General features: G+C 37.4%; 1 protein-coding gene across 6 annotated transcripts in view; it reads right to left on the minus strand.

Annotated features, from left to right (window-relative positions):
- Positions 1-27,612, minus strand: part of LOC107802410 (metallothionein-like protein type 2) — a 63,027-nt gene that overhangs the window by 977 nt on the left and 34,438 nt on the right. Inside the window, exons 1-5 of one of the 6 annotated variants that reach the window (XM_075226489.1) lie at positions 4,902-5,054; positions 3,078-3,316; positions 2,144-2,352; positions 1,932-2,040; positions 238-309 (exon numbers count right to left, since the gene is read on the minus strand). The exons of 1 other annotated variant lie outside the window; for it this stretch is intronic. In XM_075226489.1, coding sequence (XP_075082590.1) covers positions 242-309; positions 1,932-2,040; positions 2,144-2,269 — 303 coding nt within the window. In that variant the 5' untranslated portion in view covers positions 2,270-2,352; positions 3,078-3,316; positions 4,902-5,054 and the 3' untranslated portion in view covers positions 238-241. 4 more of the 6 variants (XM_075226490.1, XM_075226487.1, XM_075226491.1 and 1 more) reach the window with 4 other exon arrangements.

Genomic DNA, 27,612 nt, shown 5'->3' on the forward strand with positions numbered 1-27,612 from the left:
CAAAAACTAGCAAAATTTCATGGACATAAACATTTTTGATTTATGGACAAACGGGGCCTTAAAGAAGATGCAGATAAATGAAATCAATGCATTGAGAATAAGTTAAGCAATCTACAATAACATGTTAAATTATAAGCTAAAACCTCCTAATTTCAAATTTTAATAACTTTTTCGACCTTATTTTCACCTCAAACTACTAATATATCTAAACCAAAGGAAAAATAAAATTAGACGTACTTGTTCATGGGAGCAACACCCTCAATGGTGGTAAAGGTAGTGGACTTCTCCAAGTCTGGGTACATCCCACATCTACAATATCATAAAAACACAAGTCACAATTTTTTTTTTTACTATAACTTTAATCAAGTATTATACATACGAGGCGACTCATCGGTATTTCAAATATTAAAGTTTAGATACTGAGAAGTAAATCAGTATTTGCAGATGAACTTTAGTATTTGCCATATTGACACAAAATCTATATTCAAAACACTTACCCTCCGCCACTGCCGCATTTGCAGCCAGATCCACAGCCACAGTTTCCTCCGCAGCAAGACATGTTTAATTTTCTTAATTTGTTGTTGGGAGATTTGTTGAAAAAGAAAGTTTAATCACTAAAGTAAGTTCTTGTTGTAGTTGTGTTGAAAAGTGAATCATAGGGTGGGGTTTTTTTATAGAGGGAAAAGGAGGACAAAATAGGTAATTGTTTGCGTGACAAGTTGACAAAATCATGGTAGAATTTGTAAATAAGTGTTTAATAATGTCTGAAATATCTCTTTAGAGGAGAAAGGCATGAAGCTAGTTGCCATTGAGTTTATTTTATTTTTTTAGTCTTAATCTTAATTAAGGAAATGAGAATTGATCATCCTACAATAGTTGACATTTCTAAGGTATTGATTAAATTATGTAAAGGATAAAGTAAACGTGCATCCCTTAATTAATTTTGGATGCAATAACTATTAATTAGTCCTTTAGCTACGTTTAGGAATAAATATGACTTTCAACATAGTAATGTTTGGGATTCAGTTAGGTACCCTTATATGTTCTTTTATGTTCGTTAAATACCGCTAATGTTGAAGAGCATTTTAGTTATTTTAACTAAAATTATAAGGATTTATAGGAATTCGGATTATCTTTTTAAGGTGAAATTTTCAACTCTCAACAACGACATAATCTAGGATTTATAGACTTTTCTCCCTCTAACATATTAAAAACATTATCCAATTGGTATCTTTTTTTGGGGAACTTGTCCAAAGTGACTTTTTAACATATTTTTATCTGATGCTATTTGCGTTTGAATAGGATAAAACAATTATTTTATTCGATTGAATAATTGCTCAAAGGCATCGACAAGAACATATCAATTTTCCGTCTCAATCATTCCAAAGTATTGCGTTTAAGAGATTTTAGAGTCTTGAAATTTACGCAAAAAATAACCAGAGGGAAAGCGTCTTTGTTATATTCTTCAATATCATCTCATTTGATAGTAGTATGAGCTTAACAAAGAGTTTCTAGATTTTAACGATTACATAAACTTAAACGAATTATTAATTTGACATAATTACTCAGTGATTGCTATTACGATCAAATACTTAAAAAATATAACAAAGTGACCTTGCTACTTCAGCTATTTGTCGCTTCGATCCAATAACAAAAATACTTACAAGAGCTTGAACACAAAATAGTATGCATTAAAAAGAGGGGTAAAAGACTCTTGAGATGACTATGAGATACCCATAATAGATTTCCTTACATCAATGAAGCGATGCGGCGTGAGGGTAATTGTTTCAGGAGTGAAGTCCAAGGGGAACACACAAAGATGGAGGATGGCAGAAGTGAAGTGAAATTATGAAAAGATGGAAGATGAGAGTCAACTAGTTACATATTGCCTCCCCACCACCCATGAGGTATGAACTGATTAGAGAACATACCGTCAGGTGTGCCACGGCGATCATGTCGACTACGACGAATACTGGTACAACCGCTGCCACCATCACCTCCTTTGGCCCATATGCGAAAGCGATCAATCATTCTCCTTTCCTGTAAGGAAACTTGTATAAACGGACAAATGGATACTGGGATATAAGAGTATGTATATCTAAAGCAGTAATTGTAGAGGGAGAGAAGTGGAAGCATGAAGAACCTGTAGAGGAGCAAGCTTTGTTTTCTTGTGAACAATGTCTGAGAAAGAATAAGTTTGGGTTAACCATGGAGACCGCAAGCATCTTTGCAAAGTCGTTAAGTAGAGGACCTTCTGGCTAAATGACATATCCCTGTTTTACTCTGTAATCGTCCAAGTTTCCGAGGTTCCACACTATGAAAAAGTCAGTTCTGGTTCTATGATTTCATCACCTGCTAGCATGAGCGACAGCAAAATGCAAGAAATATCTAAAATTTATGCAAGTGATAGATTTAACCTCCAATCAAGATAATAAAGAGAAACTCAAGGCAGCTCAGCTTAGGTATTCAAAGAAGATAAAATAATCCATCTCCATTCAAAAAAGAAAGGGGGGGTGGGGGGGTGGGGGTGGATGCAACACACATGAAATTTGGCAAAAATGAATGTCTTCATCGAATAAACTATTTCTGTAACTTTTTCAAGAAGCCAAATCGAAACTAAATATAATTAGCAAATGAGTGATAGACACCCTGATACTTTGGTGTGAGAGCCGCTAAATATGCAGTTCCTAATGAATATATGACAACAAACTGCATAAAATGTAGACTGTTCAAGCCAGAGCATAGGAAAGATCTTCTAAACCATTCTAGAGCTAAGTGTTCCGTCTTCCATTTATGTAGAAAATATTTATGCCATAGTTATTAACTTTAAAGTAGTCAATTCAATTGCATGAATAATTCAACAATACTCATTTTGCTTTTATTTAGTTTTACACAGAAGAACCCATGTTGTTTCTAAACCACATGGACATGGGGAACCTAGAATATTAAGAGAAGATCCCAACTTCTTTCGAGAATTTCATCAAACATGTACCAAACAATGATGTTTTAACTAAGGAGTAGGTATTAACAATACCAAATTAAAAGCGGCAAAAAGAATGGACATAAACAAAAGTTACCTTCACTTAAAAACATGGATTATCCACCCAGTTCAGCACGAGTTGGAACTACAGGTACAAGAAAATTCCCAAAAGGAGAATCAAAGATCCTAAAATTGCCAGTGCAGCCGTCTTGTTGTGCTTGAGCTAGTGCTGAATTCTTAGCCTGTTGTAGCCTGAGATTAGTGAAGCTGCTTGTTTGTTCTGCAATCACCACGCTAGAGGTTGTTGCTTTTCTCTTAGGTGGTGGAATGATAGCCCTGCGTGGAGGTTCACCGTCAATTTTCCTTCGCTTCGGTTCAAAAGACATGCTCCTCGCTTCTGTCAAATCTTAGCCCTACCAGGTCTCTAAATTTTGGGGCTAAGTGCACCAATAGCCATTTTTAGAGCTGGTATTTAAAACATATTATTCAGTATTTAAAGTAGCCACTTCTAGGGCTGTTATTTAAAACATATCTAATATTAAAAGTTTGGTCAGAGCATAAATTACGCATAGCGGGAGTTTAGTGCACCGGACTACCCTTTTTTTAGTTAGAGAATAAATTACGCACAGATGCTGCTTTTTCGTCTTCTTGCTACTCTGCAAGTTCTTATTCTTCTCCCAATTGCAGTAGTTGAACGCAATCTGATTACAGCAGCTAACTTATATGAGCTCAAAGCATAATTGGTCTACTGTTTGCTTCTATTCATCATGGTCTATTAATCAATTGTATTTATGATTTAACTTTTATGCAATAGGGAAAGGAACTGTATTTTATTTTAAAGAATAAGCAGACAATTAGCAACCAATAATATGTCTTTCAAATTTACTATATATGTAGCCTCCAAAGATAGTCACAGTTTCAAGGACTTTCAGGCAACCCGTCCCATTGGCATTCGAAATCAGCTTCAAAAAACTTTCATCTTTCTTTCCATTTCAGATAAAACATTATCATCTAAGTAAGTTAAAATATTCATCACAAGCCTCTTGAATCCAACTTCCCTCAAAAATAACATTTCTAACAATGGATTCTCTTTTAAAACAATAAAATCAGATTTTGCAGGTTCTTTGGACAGAGTTTTAACATCACAACTATCGAAAATAAGCAAGCAACAATTCCTCCATTTAGCAGTGCAAACCAGAATCTTGTATCCAAAGAAAAAAAAATTCAGCCTAAAGAAGAAAATGTTCGACTCTTAAGACGCACAAGAACAGAGACTTGCAAAAAATAAACCCATTTCTCCTGCACAACCATCTACATTCAGACTACCTTCTATTCCATTTTCATGTGTTGATGTAATTTTCTTTTTCAACTAAGAATATTCAGCAGCTACAGATAGTAAGCGAGGGCACAATTTGACAGCTAATGTAACTCGAAAATTGAAGCGCGACAACAGTTGATCAAGACACAAGTCAGCACCAATTAAAGCTTTCCCACACATCATTTTCGGTCAATGTAGAACAATTCAACGTCAAAAGACTCCCTATCACAGTCCTGGCTCAAGAAAGCTGACCAAGCAGCCCATATAGTACCTAGAAACCCCAAACTTACTCCTAATCAACTCCTAATAGCGCTCGGTTACTCAAGACTTCACCGGAAAATAAAATCCTCTCTCAGACAATTCAATCGAACAGGTTGCAGGCGGAACTTTAACCAAGCTCTTTGAATACAGTAAATAATTGAACTACACTCCCAACTTAATGGAATTATAGTTTAAATGATCATACTTGCATATCAATCAGCCAACAACAACTGCACAGTTTGTGCTCTCAACTCCACATAAAAGAACCATAGAAAAAGAAAACAAAAGTACTACAAGGGAGAGGAAGAGAAGAGGAGAAGAGAGAACTAGATAAAAGCATACCTGATCTCATGAGAATGATGGTTGGAGAAGAAATAATTTTTTTTTTTTGGCGCTGGCAGGTTGCGCAGCAACTGCGTTTTTGTGTCCCTTTATGTGACTTGTGTGTGCGGGTGTGTTGTGTGAGGTGTTGAGTGAGTGTGAAGTGCGTTTGTGTTGTGTGTTAGTGACGTAAGAGAGTGAAGTTGATAATTCCTCCCTTTGAAAAACGACTTCATATGCGAAATCGAAATCTTTGATTAATAATAGAGGAGTATATTTGATTGTATTTAAAAAGCCTAACAAGAAGAGGAAATTATCAATATTACGAAAAAGTATAACGGAGAAGAAGGGGAATGTAAATAATAATAAATAATGAGTTTAACAAGTTATTTACTAATTTTATAAGATCTATTTGTATAAGATGTCGGGTGAATACCTTATATATATTAAGTTACGCATCAAAATCGCAGAATGACTTTATTACTAGTCCTTTCTTTGTTCATTATCACCTAGAATAATCAAATAAAAATGTGTAAGTTCATTTTCTGAAACCAAATTATCCAAATTTGTTAGGCAGGCTAGGAAGGTGCGGGCTATAACTTTTTCAGTAGACATAAAAGGAAAGGAATAAAGCAATGGGTTATACGGGTGATCGCATTTATTTGTGCAATTGTGTCATGAAGAAATAATGTAACTCTAGTCAAAATGATGGTGTGACGTCAACAACCAATAAATAAATAAATTATATTATGAATGAACTCCAAAAAAATCTCTTTCAACCACCAGCAAATAAGTAATGAAAAACTGATCTATATTGTACCAAAGCATTGCTGAGATGTGAAGCAATAAAGTTAAATCAATGATTTAATGTAGTGTTATATAAATACTATTAATACTTTGTGTGTAACATTTTAGTAACTGGCCAGCATTAACATTGCGGAGTGTCAGGCGCGATCGCGTAGGCCGTTTTGGGCGGTAGAATGCTTTTTCTTCGCAATCGCGAGTCTTTGGACCGCGATTGCGATAGGTGACGTCTGGGCAGTGTATAAGTTAGCAAATCGGGAATTTGCTCATTTTTATCTCTTTTCTCTAATTGGAGCCGATTTAGGGGCGATTTTCGAGAGGCATTTTCATTATCTATCACAAGGTGAGTGATTCTCACTCATTGTGAGTTAAATATATGGATTGTATATGGATTTGAACATGAAATATTTTAGAAATTGTGATATTTTGGAAGTAAACCTAGAAATGATATTTTTGCGTTTTGACCACGAAATTGAAAATGGAATTGGGAATAAATTATATAATTGAGTTTGTGGTATTATGGGTAGTATTTATGTTCAAGAATGTTTGGAATCCGGGAGAGTGGGCCTGAGGGTTGACTTTGTTGACTTTTCGTGTAGAGTTGGAAATTATTTCTAATTGTCAAATTACGAGTCTTTGAGCATATTTTAATTGGTTTGCACGTTATTTTGACTAGTTTTAGATCGTTTGGCATTGGTTTGAGGTGTTAGAGAGGCATTGGAGCCGGTTATCGGATTTCGAAGCGAGGTAAGTCTCTTGTCTAACCTTGTGGGGAGAATTTACCCCGTAGATGCTATATTTGTTATATGCTACATGTTATGGGAGTTACGCATGTATTAGGTGATGAGTGTTTGTGCGTATGCTAGAATTCCTTATTATGTTCGGGTAGTTTAAGATGCACGCCATGTTTTAATTGTATTAATTGAATTGTTCTTGCGTGTTTATATGCTTTAATTATTATTTTTAGCTTGAGACTGGACTTGTATAGAGTATCGAACCTTGCTATTTTAGATACTTGTAGAGTTACTTAATTAGTCGCAAAAATTATACTTCTTTTTATGGGTTTCTCCCACGTTATGCGTATTCGTCCGAAAATTTCTTGAATTTCATAACTCACACGTATATTCGTGAGTGGGGCTAGTGACCCGTCAAAGTTTCATATTCTTATGGGATCGGGCTGAACGCCTCAACAGTATTTTTATGGGATCGGGTTGAACCCCTTAACAGTATTCTTATGGGATCGGGTTGTTCGCCTCGACAGTATTATGTGACACACTCTTATGGGATCAGGTCATTTATCTCGGTAGTATCATGTAATATATTCTTATGGGATCAGGCCATACGCCACAGCATTATATTGTACCACTATCGGGTCGTTCGCCTCGACAGAATCGTGTGTAATTCTTGATAAGGAGTCTGTGTACTTATGGATGTGACATTTAATTCAGTATTGATCATTATATATTCAATGAGAGGTAGTATTCGGTATTTGAGGACTTAGTATTTACTCTTCTGTTGAGGATCGTGTTATACATATACATCTGTTTTGTTGCTTTTACTTGCTATGCTTCGTACATGTCTACTTTCATTGTACTTGATTATTGGATCACTAGTAAGTGTCGATATCGATCCCTCGTTATTACTTCTCAGAGGTTAGGCTAGATACTTATGAAAGTACAAGAGGGAAAGTGAATTGTAACCTATTTAAAAACCTTAGTTGACTATGTAGGAAATTAGTCGACTAGACTTTATACAGTGATTGATCGCAACAGAAATAAACAGAGGAGACAGAAAAGTAAAGGAGGCACAATTTTTTTTATACTGGTTTAGTACCGGTGTGGTAACTACGTCCAATTCCCTTGGGTCACAAGGGTTCTCTTAGATCTTTAGTAAGTGTTTATAACAGTGATGGTTTTAGTACGTTCACCACCAACGATATACAACAATAATGTTTCTTTCTAATATTGACAAAACTCTCGTTTTATTTTCTAACTCTTCCTATCTTTTGCGACACTTGTACACTCAAGAATACAGTGTTTGTACTAAGAATTAGAAAGGCGTAGAAACAGATGATGTAGTTGAGTGTCTTTGGATGTCTTCTGAGATTGTATGGCAGTAATTATTGGAGACCTTTCCTTGTGAGGCATATACATCTAAGAGTGAGACCCAAGGGTAGCCTCATGAATCTAGCTTGAAAGGGTAGCTAGATTCATCCTTAATCTTGAAGAATTACTTCCTCCATTTTTTCTTGATTAGAGCTTCCGCAGATTGATCTAGATTTGGTCTCTAGACGTGATTAGCTCTCTTTCTGTTCTTGCGGGCTTGAGGAGCTTTGACAAGGTTGATTGATTGATTGATTCTTTTTCCATGTGAAGCAAAGTTCAAAATACATAGCCGTTAAGTATGATCTTTTTTCCTTTCATCAACGTCGTTGCTCTCCAAATCTGCATATAATGAGATGTCATTAGTCAAGGCTTCTTTAGATTATTGAACATTATTAAAATTTTAAACTTAACAATCTCCCCCTTTTTGATGATGACAATAATCTAAAAAGAGTTCGACTAATTTAGGGGGTACTTTCCTTTTCCGAGTGTACTTTTTCTCTCCCCATGTCTTGGAGCTCTTCCTTGTCTTCCTTGTTTGTTGCTCCCCCTGTCTTTGTACTCTTTTTTCTTCTCCCCCTTTGACATCAATCAAAAAGAGCAAGAAGAACAATAGCTAATAATAGTACTAGTTAAGCAGGCAAACAATATATACAACTAGCAGTTATGCTGGGCATAGTCGACTGACATGCACATCTAGACACAACCAAAAGAAACAATTTTAACATCCACCATATAAAATAAAAAATAAAAAAATTGTCTAAACATCCCAGACACTTAATTACTTCCAAGGAAATACTTTAGGGTATTGATCACTTTGGTGTAGAAACTGTCATAGGAGGTATCAATATCTTTGGTGACTTTGGTCATCTTCTCAGTTACATCCTGCATAGCCTTGATTCCTTGCCTCTTTGTGGCTTGGATAATGATCCTTAGCCGAGCCACATCTGCTCCAGTTTCTTTGGTTACTGCCCTAATCTTGTCCACCTGTTCCTGTATAGAGGTTAGCAATTCCTTGATGTTTGCAATGTTTTGCTGTATTAGCAGCAGCTGATCTGAGGAAGAAGATTTGCTGGCTTCAAATTTAATCCCTCCAGAGATGAGGGATGAATTCAGGTGCTTTGTCTTTCTTAAACCATGTTCCCTCAAGCAAGGTATATCCCATCATGGCAAAGGCAGTTTTGTCATATATGCTGGAGATAGTTTTAGGAGTATAGAGAGACAGATCCACTTTCATAACTTTCAAGAGATTAATAAACCATAGGGCAAATTGTTCGTAGAAGATGAAACATCCATGATCCTTTCAAGCATGTACTGACGTACCGGGAAAAACCAATTAATGGCCTTCTCATTTACCAAACAGTACAAAACAAACACATCTCTGAGAGACAGAGTACTAAGTAAACTAGTACGGGGTAGCAAAGTGGTAGCAATAATGTGGTCTAGTACACAGTGTTCAAATTTCAAGTTTTTTGAACCAATATCAGGGGGGTTTCAGACAACACACTTTTGTCTTCCTCAAACGACACTTCAAAATTATCTGGCCAAGAATGTTGCACAAAAAAACTATACCCAACAAATTTTGTTGCAAAGATTTTCTCAAACTAATAAGCGTCAAGAATAATACGAGTTCCTAAAACCATAGATTCTAGATCATCTTTATCATTCACAAACAGATTTGCGTAAAACATACGCACATGCTTTTCATAGACAGTATCACCAACAGTAGCAAATACAGAGACAAGTTTCTGAGTTTCAAACATAGAGATAATATCACAGTGAGAGTTTTGCATAGATTTCAAACTTACAATGTGACCAAAAGCAATCAACTTTCCTTTGAAAGCAATAAACCTAGCTTTCTCTTCGGGGCCATAGAAATTCATCTTGTCTTCCAGATCAAACTATATACATTCATTTTCCCCTCTTTTCTGAGAAGATAGTTTGAGGATGGAATCCATTGGATGTTTCCCACCCTCTTTTGGGAGATGAGAATATCTTCTTGAGAATCACTGGAATCATCCTCAGTCAATAGATTATTTGTGCTTTCTGAGGATTCTACAATAACAGGATCATCAGTTTGAAGGTTGTTCTTGAAGAGATGGCTTCTTCTGGGCATGGAGGAGGAATGAGAGGGTTTGGTTTTAGACATAAGTAAAAGAGAACAGAAAGATAGAGACTGATTTTCTTTGAAAGAATGGGAGATATGATCGAGGGGGAAGGGGTTAAAAATGAGTTTGAATGGACGCCTCGATTCTTGGAGAGACGTGTGAAGAGCAACTGAAAAGTTGCCTTCTGCAAGCTCGCCGTCAGTTCACAATTAAAGCATGTACAGACTAATCAAGTACTAAAATATTATTTTGCAAAAATTACGAAGAATATTATAGAAAACACTTAGCACAGTTATATGGGAATTGTACAAATACCAATTTTGTTACGAAGGAAACAAAATCTTTCTTCAAGCAATAGTTTTGTAAAAATATCCGCTAACTAATTTTTAGTATTGACAAATTCTTACATAATATCACCTTTGGCAACATGATCACATATAAAATGATGCTTAATCTTAATATGCTTAGCCCTAGAATGATGCACAAAATTTTTTGATAGACAAATAACACTAGTGTTATCACACATAATAGGAACGCAGTTAAGGCGTAAATCATAATCTAATAGTTGATGCATAATCCATAGGAATTATGTGCAGTAGTTGCCTACAGTCAAATATCCTGCTTCAGTAATAGATATGGCTACACAACTTTATTTCTTGTTGTGCCAAGATATAAGAGATTTTCCAAGTAATTGGCACATTCCACTCGTGCTTTTCCTGTCAATTTTATCTCCTGCAAAATCTGCATCTGAAAAACCTTTGAGATCAAAGATATCTAAACTTCCGTACCATAATTCATAGTCGACTGTCCCTATCAAATATCTGATAATACATTTAACAGCAGTCAGGAGGAACTCTTTGGGAGCTAACTGATATCTTGTACATTTGCAAACAGTAAATATAATATCTGGTCGACTAGCTGTAAGATAGAGTAGAGAACCCATCATACCTCGATACATTGTTTCATCGACACTCTTACCATCTTTATCTTTATCCAAGGTAGTTGACAAACTCATAGGAGTTCCTATGGCCTTTGCATTAGACATGCCATATTTTTTTATTGAGCTCTTTTGTGTACTTTATTTGACTAATGAAAATTCCTTTTTGTACTTGCTTGATTTGAAGCCCAAGGAAGAAAGTTAATTTTCCCATCAAACTCATTTCAAATTCTACTTTCATGATGTTTGAAAAGTCCTTGCATAAAACAGGATTAGTGTTGCCAAATATATTATCATTTACGTAGATTTGTACAATTAAATTACCTTGAGACGATCGTTTGATAAAAAGAGTAGTATCAATATTACCTCTGTCAAACCCATGTTCGACTAAGAATGAGCTCGGCCTTTCATACCAAGCTCTAGGAGCTTGCTTTAGACCGTACCGTGCTTTGGACAGTTTGTAGACATGATTTGGAAAGGATTCATTTACAAATCCTAGAGGTTGCTTAACAAATACTTCCTCAAAGTTGAACCCATTTAAGAAAGCATTTTTCACATCCATCTGATATAGTCTGAAACATTTGTGAGCAGCATAGGCTAATAGAATGTGAATAGATTCTAACTTGACAACATGGGCGAAGGTCTCCTCGTAATCAATTCCTTCTTTCTATGAATAGCCTTGAGCGGACAATCTAGCTTTATTTCGTACTACTTGTCCATATTCATTAAACTTATTTCTGTACACCCATTTTGTTCCAACAATGAATGTATTTGGTGGTTTAGGAATGAGTTCCCATACTTTGTTTTCTCAAATTGATCAAGATCTTCCTTCATTGCAGCTATCCAGCTTTTGTCCCCAAGGGCCTCATCCACTTTTTTTGGTTCGAACTGGGATATGAGAGCAATATTTGATGTCTTTTTTAGAGATCTTCTAGTTTTCATTCCTTCCTGAGGGTCTCCAATGATGTACTTATGTGGATATCCAGTCTCACTTTTCCATTAATTTGGAACAACTGATACTGGCTTCTTTTCAACAGGATTTGACTGATCAACTGTAGAAGGTTCCTGATTTTCTATAGGACTGTTAGTCGATTGATCTTGTTGATCAGCCACCTCATCATGAGTGTTTTCACATGTATTGATAAACTTTGAAACTATGGAAATTTTCTCATCTTCAGGAAGTTTCTCATTCCTTAAGCGAGGGTTAGTGTTCACAAAAATAACATGTATGGACTCTTCAATAGAAAGAGTACGCTTATTAAAAACTCTATATGCCCTACTAGAGGGAGAGTATCCGAGAAAAATAAATTCATCGCTTTTGGGATCAAACTTACCAAGATTGTCTTTTTTATTACTGTGAATGAAGCATTTGCAGCCAAAAGGATGAAAATAAATGATGTTAGGTCTTTTACCTCTCCATAGTTCATATGGAGTCTTCTTGAGAATAGGTCAAATTAAGCATTTGTTGATGATGTGACATGTTGTGCTTATAGCTTCTTCCTAGAAGTGGTGTGGAAGTGAATTTTCCACAATCATAGTTCTTGTCATATCTTGCAATGTTCTATTTTTGCGTTCTACCATTTTATTTTGTTGCGGTGATCTTAGAGATGAAAAATTATGAGAGATCCCTTGATCATTGCAGAAGTTTTCAAATGCTTAGCTTTCAAATTCTCCTCCATGATCACTTCTTATGGAAGATATGTAGTAACCTTTTTCCCGTTGCACCTTCTTGCAGAAGACTTCAAAGTTACTTAATGCCTCATCGTTATGACTTAGAAAGATAACCCAAGTAAATTGAGAAAACTCATCTACTATAACAAAGGCATATTTTCTACCACCTATGCTAGTAGTTCTAGTTGGACCAAAAAGGTCCATATGCAGGAGTGGAAGAGGTTTTGTAGTAGAAACACTGTTTTTAACCTTAAAAGAGGACCTGGTTTATTTTCCTAGTTGACATGCATCATAGATTTGATCTTTTGAAAAATCTAGTTTTGGAAGACCAATGACAAGATCATTTTTGGAAAGTTTATGAATAGTATGCATGCTGGCATGACCAAGTTTTCTATGTCATACCCAAGGATCATCAATCTAGAGGCTAGACAAATTTGATTACCAAGACTATCTATGTTACTGATGGTATAGACATTCATGTCTCTATTTTCAGAAAGAATAACTTTACCTGATTCGTCTTCAATAAACCAACCATGCTTTTTAAAATGAACCTCATAGTCATTGTCACATAGTTGACTGATACTGAAAAAGTTGTAGCCAAGTTCATCAACCAGGTACACCTCGTCTACATCACATGTTGAGTTGAGGGGAACTCTTCCAACTCCAATTATATTTCCTTTTGATTTGTCTCCAAAAGTGACTATTCCTCTATCTAGTTTGGTGATAGTTTTGAACAGTTGTTTGTCACCAGTCATATGTCTGGAACACGCGCTATCAAGGTACCATTTTCCTTTTCGATTCTTCTTGCGGTATTCCTGCAAAAACAAAAGATTACTTATTTTTAGGTACCTAAGCCTACTTGGGTCCTGAATGGTTAGTGTTCTGCGTATTAGCTTGACTAGAGGGCTTGGGTCGCCAGATCCATCTCCTGTTATTCTTAAACCTTCAATGATTAGAGGTATAACCGAGTTTTCTGCAATAAAAGTAGGAGGGGTAATTAGAATTTTTAGAGACTTTTTCTTCTCTGATTCTAAGCCTGCAGTGGTTAGTGTTGTGACCATTTCAGTCAAGAGGAACTAAAGGAGGTTGAATAAAAGTTGAAAAAGGCCTTTGTTGAGTTCTATCAGAAACTTCGTAGCCTAAATCAGTACAGGTTCTAACTCTAAGATACAGTTTGGATTCCCTTTCTGTATCAAAGAAATGTCCATATTATCTAAACCAAAATTAAATCAGTTAAGATGGTTCTCTTGTTTTAGTGAATTTATATTCCATAAAATTACTAACTAAAGGAGGATCGCAAACCTGTCCTCATGTTATTTTTTGACTCTCAGAAAAGGTAGAAAAAAAAAGTAGCAACACACAATATCATCTATCGGGAAATCTGCAATCCAATAAGCATAAACTTGCAGAAAATTGATCTCAAATCATCTTAAATCTTGTAAAAAGAAACTGAGTCACATTTGAATTCAATTCTGAGATCCACAAAGAATCCATTCAAATCATAAGCTCAAGACATGAATATATTGAATCAAGTATAATAGTAAATTCACTACAATTGGCTAAATTTCTTTAGCATTACTGAATTTTTTTAAATAAGTAGAATGTTTTAAACTTACTTTGTATCCATAACAATGATTTGTCGACATTTATTGCCGTGGACGCCAGCGATCTTTATGGCACTGCAACTTGTAATAATTGTGACGATGTCTGTTATAGGGGTATTGTAAATATTATTTTGCGATACAACATATATAAGACCTAAAATAATATGATATAATGATATTGTTGTATTACCTGTTACAGTTTACGCAAAATATTACTTTCCAAACTCAGCATTTCATAGTTATTGGTCCAGATTCGCCAAAGATACTATGTTTAATCTCGTTGGAGCTGGCAATGGCGGATCGTCCATGTTGTCTTTTTTTATTCGCTCAACAATTATAAATCTATCCAGAACCCATTCAAATCTATTGACAAGAATTCCATACGTTAAAGGTGCTCTAACTTTTGCAGTTGATATCAGATATGTGCAGAAGGGAGTGAGCTTATTTTAATATTTTTCTATGTCATCCTCGTACAAAGCAACAACAACTTGTTCTTCCTGCAGTTGTTATTGTAATCAGTTAAATAGTCTACAATATTTAACTGAATATATTTTATTTTTCTAGTATATATAAATCCTATTGCACAATTCAAAATAAAGTGCCAAATCACAATTTGTTTTTCAATGTCAAGATAACTTTATTTTCTTCATTTCATCTAAAAGGAAAATTTTTGTCTTCTTTCATATTTTATGTAATATTTACTGCAGAAAAAATGAGAGTATTTATATAATATTGGAATAGGAACTACGCATTGTAGCGGCTAGATTACCGTCTCATCTTGCACAATCGCAATTTGAAATCTGGTTCTCCCATCCTTACTCTGCCTTACTCTAGCTTTCTCAATAACCTGGACCTTACAGGTCCACTCATTAGTTTATGGAGTTATGTCACTAATATTAAGTCTATACTCCATACTTTGTAGTAGTCACTGCCAGGGAGGAAAAGAGTAAAAAATGATATGATTAGTATGTTGAACAGTAAACATGTAAAGAATTATAAAACAGGAAAAGAGCAAAGCAATACTTGGCCGCGCTATATCAACTTTGCAAAATAGCTTTTTGAATGATTTCATCGTAAACTACATTATATGTAGAGTGGTCATCATGGTTAGCAGCTATTGGTGGTCGGATTAGCATTTTCACACAATTTGAGCTCTCTTCTCTTGATAAAGCAACATAAAGTTGATCATGCGAAAAAATAGGTTCTCGCAAATAAATTCCAACAAAGTCTAATGTTTGACCTTGTGCTTTGTTTATAGTTATACCAAAACATAACCGTATAGGAAATTGGGTCCTCTTAAATGGAATAGGAAATTTTCCATCTTGAGATGATAATAATGGTATTCTTAGTATAAACACATGCGTATCTTTAAAATCACCTGATGAAATTTTAGCACTTTTAACATGTGTTTTAAAGTCGCAGCAAGTCAGCCGTGTACTATTACATAAGCCCTCACATGGATTTAAATTTCTTAATAATATAATCGGATAATTCTCTTTCAAAGATAAATTATACGGTGGCAAACCAGCGGGATTAAAAGTATGCAATAGGTCCTCAAATTGTACTTGATCATTAGGTTCATTGGTTTCATCAATACCAACAAAATCCTTTAGTGTCCCTTGAAATCGATCTATAAGCATATCGTTCATTTCATTGACGAAATCATTTTTCATTGTCAGAATAACGCGAGAACTTGAGTAAGACGATGCCGAAAAGAATGTGTGCATATTTGGGTATGTTACTGTGAATAATCTTTCTAATGATTCTCTTTCAGTGGTAAATGGAATAGTTAAAGTATCTGGTATGTCAATTTTATTTGTAGAGTTTGTTTTTTATTGTCCATTTCCAATTCTCATTAAATAATCACAGAATGGAGAATCTACCTTTGCTTTCATATTTTCAGATAATGACAATCTTTCAAGTTCTTCCCAAATATCAGAGTATAATAAACTTTCATTAATAAAATCTTCTTTCTTCCCATTACGAACAACGGGAAGCGTTTGTCTAAAGTCACCTCCAAACACCACTACTTTTCCACCAAAAAGTGTATTTGCACCCATAAGGTATTTTGAGAGCAAATCAAAAGCTCGAATTGTTCTTTTATACTTCATCCCATACAATCAATTTTTCTTCTCGAATTAAGCATGCAAGTGCGCTTTTGTTTTCTAATATTGCAACTGAAATTATCATCAATCTATTTTGGGATTTTGAACCGTGAATGTGCAGTTCGTCCACCATGAAAAATGGAAGCTGCTACACCAGAAGTAGTCGTTGCCAATGCTATAAATCCTTTAGACTATATAGTTGTAAGTAAAGTACGAAATAAGAATATTTTTCCTGTTCCTCCTGGACCATCAATGAAAAATGCTCCTTCTCTACATGAGAATATTCTTTCAATAATTGTATTATATGCTTTAAGTTGGTCTCTATTTAACTTCTTCTATAATGATATGTCTTGTTCACTGACAATAATCATCCTCTCAAAATGAACTACCTTTGCTTCCTTTGCAATTGTCGAAGGCCTGATTATTTCTTGAACAATTTTGTATTCATTTATGTCAGCATCCATAGAATGCAATATCTCATTAATATGGTTCAAAACTTGAAACCGGATCTCATTTCTTCCAATGTTGGCTGGTAGCTTATGATCTTCAGACATTGGTTCCTTAAATCGTTCCCACAATTCTCTTGGATTCACAGGATTATAATATACTAATAATGTAGCGAACAAGCATCTTAAACTGTGTGGCATTTGATAACTTGTTGCTTCTGACATGCATTCAATCAAACTGTTATCACATTGTAACATTCCTCATTTTTCAACAGATTTTCTAAAGGTATTACATGGTTCTCCATTGACATATCATAAATCTTTATATGATTTTGGACCTCTAACGTTCATTAATAACAACCTGAGATAGTACTGCTCGCCTTCTATCGGATAACATGTCACAACACGACCAATTGTACATCTTTTTTGTCGGCATGTCCAGGTTCGATCCTTAGCAGACCATACAAAATATTCAGGAAATTCCTGATATAACAACTTTAGTTCTTTAGCATCCTTGTCTATTCTATTCATGTAAAAGAATTCTGTTAGCATAGTTCGTTTATTCATTGGATTATTTACAATAGTACGTATATCTGCAATGCTTTTAAATGAAATAAATTATTGTCCTTCAAGATGAATCTGAAGAGAACATACACTCGGCTATATTCCACTAATAGAAAAACCAAACAAGCTCCATGTAGCTTTTAATGCGACACCTGTCACAACCCAAAATCCGCTATAGGTCGTGATGGCACCTAACGCCGCCGTTAGGCAAGCCAACAGTGATCGATCAATTTAATTACTCGTTTTTATTACTTTAAAATCATAATTTCTATTAATTAAATAGTATGAAATAGAATTTACAGGGTAAAATGATAATAATTATGTGAAGTACCATACCAACCATCCAGTAGAAGCCCCCAAAACCTGGTGTCACAAGTGCATAAGCATCAACTAGGAAATATAATAAAATACAACATCTGTTTGGAATACAAGTTAGACAGGAGATTATAAATAACTCTGATGGAGACTCTGTATGTTGCGGATCTTAACATGGAATGCCGCTCACGGTAAAGTCCCCGCAATAGTCGCGCCTTTGCGCCCAAAAGACCACCAGACATATATGTACCTGCACAATAAGTACAACAAGTGCAACATGAGTACATAAATTAATGCATACCTAGTAAGTATCTAGCCTAACCCCAGAGAAGTAGTGACGAGGGATCGACATCGACACTTACTAGTGGTCCAATAAATCAAATACAGTAAGAAGTAAACAGATGTGAGGCAGCATAAATAAACGAAATAACAAGTATAAATGCGTGGTATAATCCTCCTCTCAATAATAAAATCACGCTCTCAGTTAGTAGTTACCTCCTCAATCGGAGTATATATATAATGGACCTCACCAGATACGTCATCAAAGTTAAAATCAGGAAAACTCACAGATACACTAGCTTTTTGTTAAATAATACGCACGATTCCATAAGAGTATTTTATAGAAATGTCAAGGCGTACTGCCCAATCCCATCATAATATGTGCACTGCCGAGATTCGAACGACATGAACCATAGATAAATCTATTATATTATCGAGGCGAATGACCCGCTCCCATGAAAGGGTGATACATAATCCTGCCGAGGCGAACGACCCGATCCTATCATAATGTGCGCACTGCCTAGGGTCGAACGGCACAAAACATAGATGTATCTATTATATTGCCGAGGTGAATGGCCCGATCTCATTAGAATAAGAAGTTTTAATGGGTCCTTGACCCAGTTCACCAATAAACGTGCGAGTTATGAACTTTAAGGTTGCTTTTCGATGAAAACGCATAACCCGGGAGTAATTTGTAAGGGAGCACAATTATTCTGCGGCTAAATCAAGTAGCTCACCACATCTCTACAATAGCGAGTCTATCACCCTATGCAAGTCTAGTCTCAAGTCGTAACGTGAAATAAAGGAATTTAAACGAGCAAAGATAACTCAAATAGTACAATTAGAGCATGGCGTGAGCCTAAGTCTACCCGGACATAATCGGGAATTCTAGCATATGCACGGACACTCGTCACCTCGTACGTGCGTAGCTCCTACAACATGTAGCACATAAGAATATAACACATATGGGGTAATTTTCCCCTCACACGGTTAGATAGGAGATTACCTCGTTCGAAAGTTCCATAACCGGCTCCAACGCCACTCAAACACCTTAATCCGATGTCCGTCTCTCCAAAACTAGTCAAAAGTGTGCAAACCAATCAAAATATACCCCAATATGTATAATTTAACAATTTATAATGATTCCCAACTTCGCTCAAAAGCCAACAAAGTCAGCCCTCAAGCTCACGCGCCCGAATTCCGAAAATATTCGAAGATAAACCTTACCCTTAATATTACGAACTCAAATACATAATTTATTCCTAATTCCATTTCCAAAATCGTGGTCAAAAACCAAAATTATAAATTCTAGGTCTTCTACCAAAATACCACAATTTTCCTACATTTTCCTCCTTAAATTCACATATAAACCTTACATTTAGTTCACAACAAGTGGGGAATTACTTACCTTGTGTTGCATGATGAAAATTCCTCAAGAATGCCCAAGAACTGAGCTCCTAAAATCCCAAATGAAAATGACGAAATGACCAAATTCGATCCCTTATGTTCTGCCCAGTTTTCGCTTCTGCGGACAAAATCTTCGCATCTGCGAAGTCGCTTCCGCGACCACAAATGCGCATCTGCGAAGTCCACTGGTCAACAGTCCCATCGCACCTGCAGACTCCTTCCCGCTTCTGTGCAATCGCCGGTGCGAAACCATAGCCGCCTCTGTGCTCCAGCTCGCTTATGCGACCACTCTGTCATTTCTGCGAAGCCGCAGAATCGTTCCATTTTTCCTTCTGTGAAGCCTTCCCCAGCCAGCTTTCCTCACTTTTGCGGTGCGATCCTCGCTTCTGCGATGTCCTTTCTGCGACCCAGCTTCCGCAGAAGCGATCGCACTAGTAACAAGAAAAATCCCAGCATTTCCTTATTCCAAAAATCGATCCGTTAACCATCCGGAATCCACCCGAGGCCCTCGGGACCTTAATCAAATATACCAACATGTCCCAAAATGCATTAAAAACTTAGTCGAAGCCTCAAATCATGCCAAATAATGTTGAAATTACGAATCGTGCCTCGAATCAACTTATAAATTTTCAAATTTCCAAATTCTATATCTTGTGCCGAAACATACTAAATCAATCCGAAATGACTTTAAATTTTACGCACAAGTCATAAATCACGGTACGAACCTATTCCAACGCTCAGAACCTCAAACGGACATCGATAACGTCAAAATCCACTTCAAACCAAACTTATAAAATTCTTAAACCTTCAAAAAGCCAACCTTCTATAATAAGTGCCGAAATGCTTCTGAACCACCCGATACTCAACCCGAACATACGCCCAAGTCCGAAATCACCATACAAACCTATTGGGACCTTCAAATCCCGATTCCGAGGTCGTTTACTCAAAAGTCAAACCTTAGTCAATTCTTCCATTTAAAAGCTTCCGAAATTAGAATTTTCTTTCCAAATCAACTCCGAACTTCCCGAAATTCTATTCCGACCACATGTACAAGTCATAATACCTGAAGTGAAGCAACTCAAGACATCAAACTGTCGGACGACATGTAAGAGCTCAAAACAACCGATCGAGTCATTACATTCTTCCCCACTTAAACACACGCTCGTCCTCGAACGTGCTAAGGACTGTTCCGGAGTTGTCCAAAATCACTGTTTAATACCTCGTGCACCTACCTGTTCCACCACAACCCAGTTGAACACATTAGCTCGAGCCAGACTGAAGATCCTCCCCTTTATTAGTCAATAAGCCTTAGAACCAAATTCCAGCTTCCGAATTTCTCTACAAGACATGATTCTAACATACGAACACCGTATCAGTCACTACACATTGTACCAAAACATGATCATGCACCCATGCTAACATCACACAACGCGCCGCATAACTCATTTGCCCAAGGCAACCTCATCCAAGCACAACAGCTAAAATTTCACTAACCCGAAGCCCGTAGTATACCTCATAACACATATAAGCCATATTCCAACTCTCACGATACTGCCACGATAGAAGATATGTGTAGTAACTCAGAACCACCTAACCAAATCAATAAATCATAGAGTCTATCCTCCTTACAGGAACCATTACCTCATTCTGAACCGAATAACAATATTTGCTCTTTAATATACCCTTCATAACTCCGATCGCACTGATCCCGGGTCCAATAACCTCGTCCCACCCAGTACAAGCTACTCAGGCAGTAAGACGTCTCAATCACTGCCAAAAATCTCATATGATGCCCTCAATGCGCCAACTAGCTACAAACTCGAATGTGATACATAAGGAAACACGAACTCTGGGAAAGAACTACCCAGCCCGCGTAACGAATAAAATGACCGAACAGATGCTATGAACCTTTCTCAAAGAATGAGAAACCAAATACACAGGAATAGATATAGGGAACCGTACTCAACATCTCATTGTTGCGGCATGCAACCCGATCCACACATGATACCGTTGTGGTGTGCAACCCGATCCAAACATGATATCGTTGCGACGTGCAACCCAATCCAAACAACGTACCCGTGGCGGCGTGCCACCCGATACACACATAGAAATAAATAAGTAAATACACATCAAGCCATAATTCTTATACCTATGAAATACCGAATATCGACCACAAGCACGCCAAGTGCGAAAATACCACCCTGGGGAGATGGATAGCGCCATACGTTACAAAACCTAAGCACGACTAAGGTGAAATTAATGACCTGCATCTCGAGAGCCATCCTGCTCATATAATACCACAAGCTACACGGGACCACAACACATGTGCAAATAATCAAGTTGTCTCAATCCGGAACAAACTCCCACATTTCACAACCAAAGGACTAGAGCGCTTTCCCGGCATAAACTCTCACATTAGCGACAATACTAGAATCTCCATACTTGGTTTCAATCTCTAACAATCAAGTGACTAATAGGTCACACTTATACAATTTTCCTGTGGGATACGCTCCCACGACCTTCCGCACCAGGTAGCAAGGTCTGCACCTCCATACCACCAACACTACTATATCTGTAAAGCCAACCAAGAGTCCGCAAATCAATACACAAAGCCTCTTACACAGGACATCATTCTCAGGTGACACTAAAGAAAATGCCAGCTTACTCTGAACATCTGAATTCTTCCCTGCTAATCCGAGCTTATGACATTCTTGTCAATACCGAACCGCAACCTTGATCCTCAACTTCTAATTCCCATGCCGCTCATTGCACCTATCGCGCCGCTACGCGAGAGTACTAGAATTCCTCATAACCCATGAACTACTAGTAGAATAAACACTTCATTGGCTAGAATCCCTTTTACTCAACTCATTTCAGAAGAACCATTGCAATACGCAACTAAATTCCCATAACCGTAGAGAATACAAACCTCGAGTCGTGGTCTAAACCGTCATAACTATTCCAGGATCTATATACACATAACAAGGCCATTAGAATCAAATACCTCCCCAAATCAATAAAATTACAGCGGCTGTCAAGCCCGAACGTACCGCCACATATCATATGTATAACACTAGCACGCCGAAGGAACTGATCATTGCCTCAATCACGTTGATTCAAACCATTACCAACCGACCCAACACTCTGTTATCACATGAACACTCCCAAAGAAGCAACCAGATGAATTCCTTTCCTTGTACATCACATCCACAAGAAGCATAAACTCTGAGTCTTCCCAAAACCTGTACCTGAATCGATAAGGCGAAGTATAGCACATATTCATCAAGTTCTTTGCTCGAATTACCCCTGATGTTTTTTTTCTTAGTCATAATAACCCACCATCGCACCGATAACCATTAAAAGCACAAGCAGACAACCACGCGATCCAATCATAGACAGTGGGCTCCCCCACTTAGCCTTAAGCTACCATCACATAATATAGAACCCACAAAGATTCCAACCTCTCATTTACCATGATCTCGCACTATCAACCCGCAAGATCTCTCAAAACCTCTTGTTAGACTCTTCATAAAACATCCCAAATTATCAGCCACAATCGCGTACTCGATCTCCAGCCGGGTAGTAAGTATAATTCTTCGTAGAAAGTTCATCAACATCACGCAACCGCCAACCTGTTCACAGGAGCTAACCCACCTATGGAAATTCCATACCGACATCTTCAAATGACGCTGCATTGGGTACAACTACCACGAATTCAGTAAACCCTCTGAAGCCCATACTCGTCCGCCAGTTGTAAAAGTCGGTTCATTCCCCATAGACATCAACTGAAAGTCCGACAATACATTCCAAACTCGAAGTCACGTTGCATCCAAAAATGATAATCAAGTCTTCACACCCCTTTTCATTTCAAGCGAACTCCTCTTTGCCATATTCAATCTCCCTCGTTACAGTAGCCTCCATTCTAAATAAAATTCGTAGACCAAATCACCTTCCATTACGATTCCCAATCACCCTAAACGTCCTCAAAGTACGTGGCTATCCTACCACAGAATCCATACGCTACTCTACCACTCTCATTTTGGTTAGCCCATCTCCTTAGGCAACTTCTCAACCTCTGCTGTGTATACTTGACCTGCTAATAATTCAATCACTGCGAGACACCTCCCACCATGTCCCTCCTCATCCTTAGCTACCCAAAGGTTGCATCAAATAAAAATCCATCTATGTAGCACCTGGACTAATAGATTGCTACCAAGTCTAAGCCTCCTCAAAGATCATCTCTCTGTCGAGCCATCAACATTCGAAACATCGATTCGATTCTGAAACCACTACACAACACCATCTCTGACAACCATTTCTTAGACACTATTTCACCACACCCTGCCCCAAAGGGAAATCAAAGAAGACCATAACACCGGCGAACCTTAATGCATTCAAACAAGGACGACGACACCGCATCACAATGAAAACTCCACCACGCTCAAAAATATCAAGTCTCGTTACTCCATCAACCAAAGTCTGAACATCCATAGTCCTATTGCCTTTCCTCTGCTGGAATTAAATGCTGAACCTATAAATCATGCATTGAGAAATCCTCATTTCAAGTCACTCACTGCCTCGACACATAAACAAGCACCCTACCATTACACCAACACCGTGCGATAACAACGCATGAACATCATAGCAATCTGTGCATAGTCTCAGAACCATCGGAAATATAGATACTGAGCTGAAACGACAGAACATCCTTCTACAAGGAGACAATAATAGCCTGCCCGAACACGCAGGGAAAAATATCTGGCACCACGTCTGCAGTACCACTATAAATCCTCGATGCCCAAGTGATAACAAGCTCTTCACGTCACATAAGATTGAGTAGGAAGGAAATAAGAGTATAAGCCTCAAAAGAATCAAATCGCACGATGAGGAATCAAGAAGGGATGTGCTCCTAACAACCTCATAGCCTCTCGAAGATAAGTACAGGCGTCTGCGTACCGAACCGTCAGACTCTACTAGACTTGCTCATGACTTGTGAGACCTAAGTTAACCTAACACTCTGATACCAAGCTGTCACGACCCAAAATCTAATATAGGTCGGGATGACGCCTAACGCCGCCGTCAGGCAAGCCAACGGCGATCGATCAACTTAGTTACTCATTTTTATTATTTTGAAATCATAATTTCCATTAATTAAATAGTATGAAATAAAATTTACAGGGTAAAATGATAATAATTACGTGAACTACCATACCAACCATCCAGTAGAAGCCCCCAAAACCCGATGTCACAAATGCATGAGCATCAACTAGGAAATATAATAAAATACAACATCTGTCTGGAATACAAGTTAGATAGGGAAATATAAGTAACTCTGATGGAGACTCTGTATGCAGCAGATCATAACATGGAATTCAGCTCACGGTACAGTCCCCGAAGTAGCCGCTCCTTTGCGCCCAAAATACCACCAGACATATATGTACCTGCACAATAAGTGCAACAATTGCAGCATGAGTATGTAAATCAACGCGTACCCAGTAAGTATCTAGCCTAACCCTAAAGAAGTACAAATGAGGGTTGACATCGACACTTTTTAGTGGTCCAATAAATCAAATACAGTAAGAAGTAAATAGATGTGAGGTAGCATAAATAAACGAAATAACAGGTATAAATACGTGGTACAATCCTCCTCTCAACAATAAACTCGTGCTCTCAGTTAGTAGTTACCTCCTCAATCGGAGTATATATATAATGGACCTCACCAGATAGGTCGTCACAGTTCAAATCAAGAAGATTCACAGATACACTAGCTTTTTGTCAAATAATACGCACGATTCCATAAGAGTATTTTATAGAAATGTGGAGGCATACGACCCGATCCCATCATAATATGTGCACTGTCGAGGGTCGAATGACACGAACCATAGATACATCTATTATATTGCCGAGGCGAACTGCCCGCTCGTATGAGAGTGTGATACATAATCCTGTCGAGGAGAACGACCCAATCCCATCATAATGTGCGCACTGCCGAGGGTCGAACTAAATGAACCATAGATGTATCTATTGTACTACTGAGGCGAACGACCCGATCCCATTAGAATAAGAAGCTTTAATAGGTCCTTGACCTCGTTCACGAAAAACGTGCGAGTTATGAACTTTAAGGAAGCTTTTCGATGAAAACGCATAACACGTGAGAAATTCCTAATGGGAGCATAATTATTCCGCGGCTAAATCAAGTAGCTTGTCACATCTCTACAATAGCGAGTCTATCACCCTATGTAAGTCCAATCTCAAGTCATAATGCGAAATAAACGAATTTAAACGAGCAAAGATAACTCAAATAGTACAATTATAGCATGGCGTGAGCCTAAGTCTACCCGGACATAATCAGGAATTCTAGCATACACAGGGACACTCGTCACCTCATACGTGCTTAGCTCCCACAACATGTAGCACATAAGAATATAACACATACGGGGTAATTTCCCTCTCACAAGGTAAGACATGAGACTTACCTCGCTCCGAAGTTCCATAACCGGCTCCAACGCCAATCAAACACCTCAAACCGATGCCCGTCTCTCCAAAACTAGTCAAACAATGTGCAAACCAATCAAAATATAACCCAATAAGTATAATTTAACAATTTTCCCCAACTTCGCTTAAAATCCAACAAAGTCAACCATCGGGCACATGCGCCCGGATTCCAAAAATATTCGAAGATAGACCTTACCCATAACATTACGAACTCAAATATATAATTTATTCCTAATTCCATTTCCAAAATCGTGGTCAAAATCCAAAATTATCAATTCTAGGTCTTCTACCAAAATCCCACAATTTTCCTTACCTTGTTGTTACACCCTATATTTTCGTATGTAAAAATGCGTCGTAAGCAAACTAATGTAGGACAAAAAAATGAGATAATATTTAAAAGTATATAAAGTAAGTTAATCATGTTACCTCTGAGGTTACAAATATTGAAGATCATGAACAACAAGTACAAAGAGGGTTGGACAGTTCAGAAGCTAAAGCAATTAAATAAAACAATGTTTCATCGAAAGTCGACAAGTTGGGAATGTTATAACATGTACCTTTGGGGTGAGACTAGGGTGATTAACATGATAAAGAGATTATGTTATGATTTATATTATTCGTATTACATCCGTGTGTTATGTTTTTAAGTCAAGCGAGTTGTGGAACAAAAGTCGATGAAAGTCATCACAAGTTACATTCATAAGTTTTACTGAAACTTTGGGTCAACTGTAACTGCAATTTTCTCCCAATATACTTAGAGTTATGGTGTGTTCCACCCATCAAATTAAAGATCTATGAGTCTATTTTCCAACGCATTAAACCATTTGTCAATACGACATCGGAGTAGAGAGATATGTGCATTTTTGCGATACTGCACAAGCTGCTAGGTGACAAGTAGGTGTGTCACCTACTTGCTTAAATGAAAGCCCAAAAATGGGCCATTTCGGGTCGTCCAAAGAGGCCTTTTAAGGGCCTATTTTCTTCATATATTAGACTCAAAATAGAGCATAATAACCAGACATAAGCTCTGCAAAGAATCCTCCCAAAAATTTCCCACAAACCCTAATTGATTTTCTCTCCCTTTCAAGTTCCAATTGGAGGTAAAACTTAGAGTTTGAAGAACCAAGATAGGAGCTGAGTTATCCAACAAATAAGGTGAGTTTACTGCTCTCTTTCATCCATTTTTTCTTCTGTAAATTCATGGTAAGTCGTTCTATACTTGTAAGAACTCACGGGATGGTGATCGGAAGCCGTGAGTTCGAGTTATTCACTTGTAGCGGACTGTTTTGTGGACTGTTTTGTGTTGCTGTTGGGCTGCGTGTTTTATTAATATTTTGTGGAGTTTTGGAGGAGGAAGGGGTTTATAAACACCATATAAATGTAGGGTGGTTGGCTGGTCGTTCGTCATAACATTTTCGGGTCGTTTGACACTACTACGGTGGTCGTTTTGTGTACGAAGAGATTGGGGTGTGTTGGGCTGTTTTGTAGTATTTGATGGTGTTGTAGCAGATGCCTTAAGTCGCCGATCTATGGGTAGCTTAGCACATGTAGAGCCCGAGAAAAGACAATTAGCTAGAGATATTCATCAATTGGCTTCGTTGGGGGTTCGGTTAGTAGATTCTGAGGATGGTGGAGTTGTAATCCAAAACACTGCAAAATCATCCCTCATAGCTGAAGTCAAGGAAAGGCAGTACGAGGACCCAGAGTTGGTCGAGTTGAGAGAGCGAGTTCCGCAGCAGAAGAAGCCATTGTTAGAGCTCAAGGGAGATGGGGTTCTCAGATACAAGGGTCGTTTGTGTGTTCCAGATGTAGCAGGGCTACGAGACAGGATTATGTCAGAGGCACATTATTCATGGTATTCCATCCACCCTGGATCGACGAAGATGTATCATGAC

This window comes from Nicotiana tabacum, chromosome 12, assembly GCF_000715075.1.
Source record: "Nicotiana tabacum cultivar K326 chromosome 12, ASM71507v2, whole genome shotgun sequence".
Taxonomy (NCBI): Eukaryota; Viridiplantae; Streptophyta; class Magnoliopsida; order Solanales; family Solanaceae; genus Nicotiana; species Nicotiana tabacum.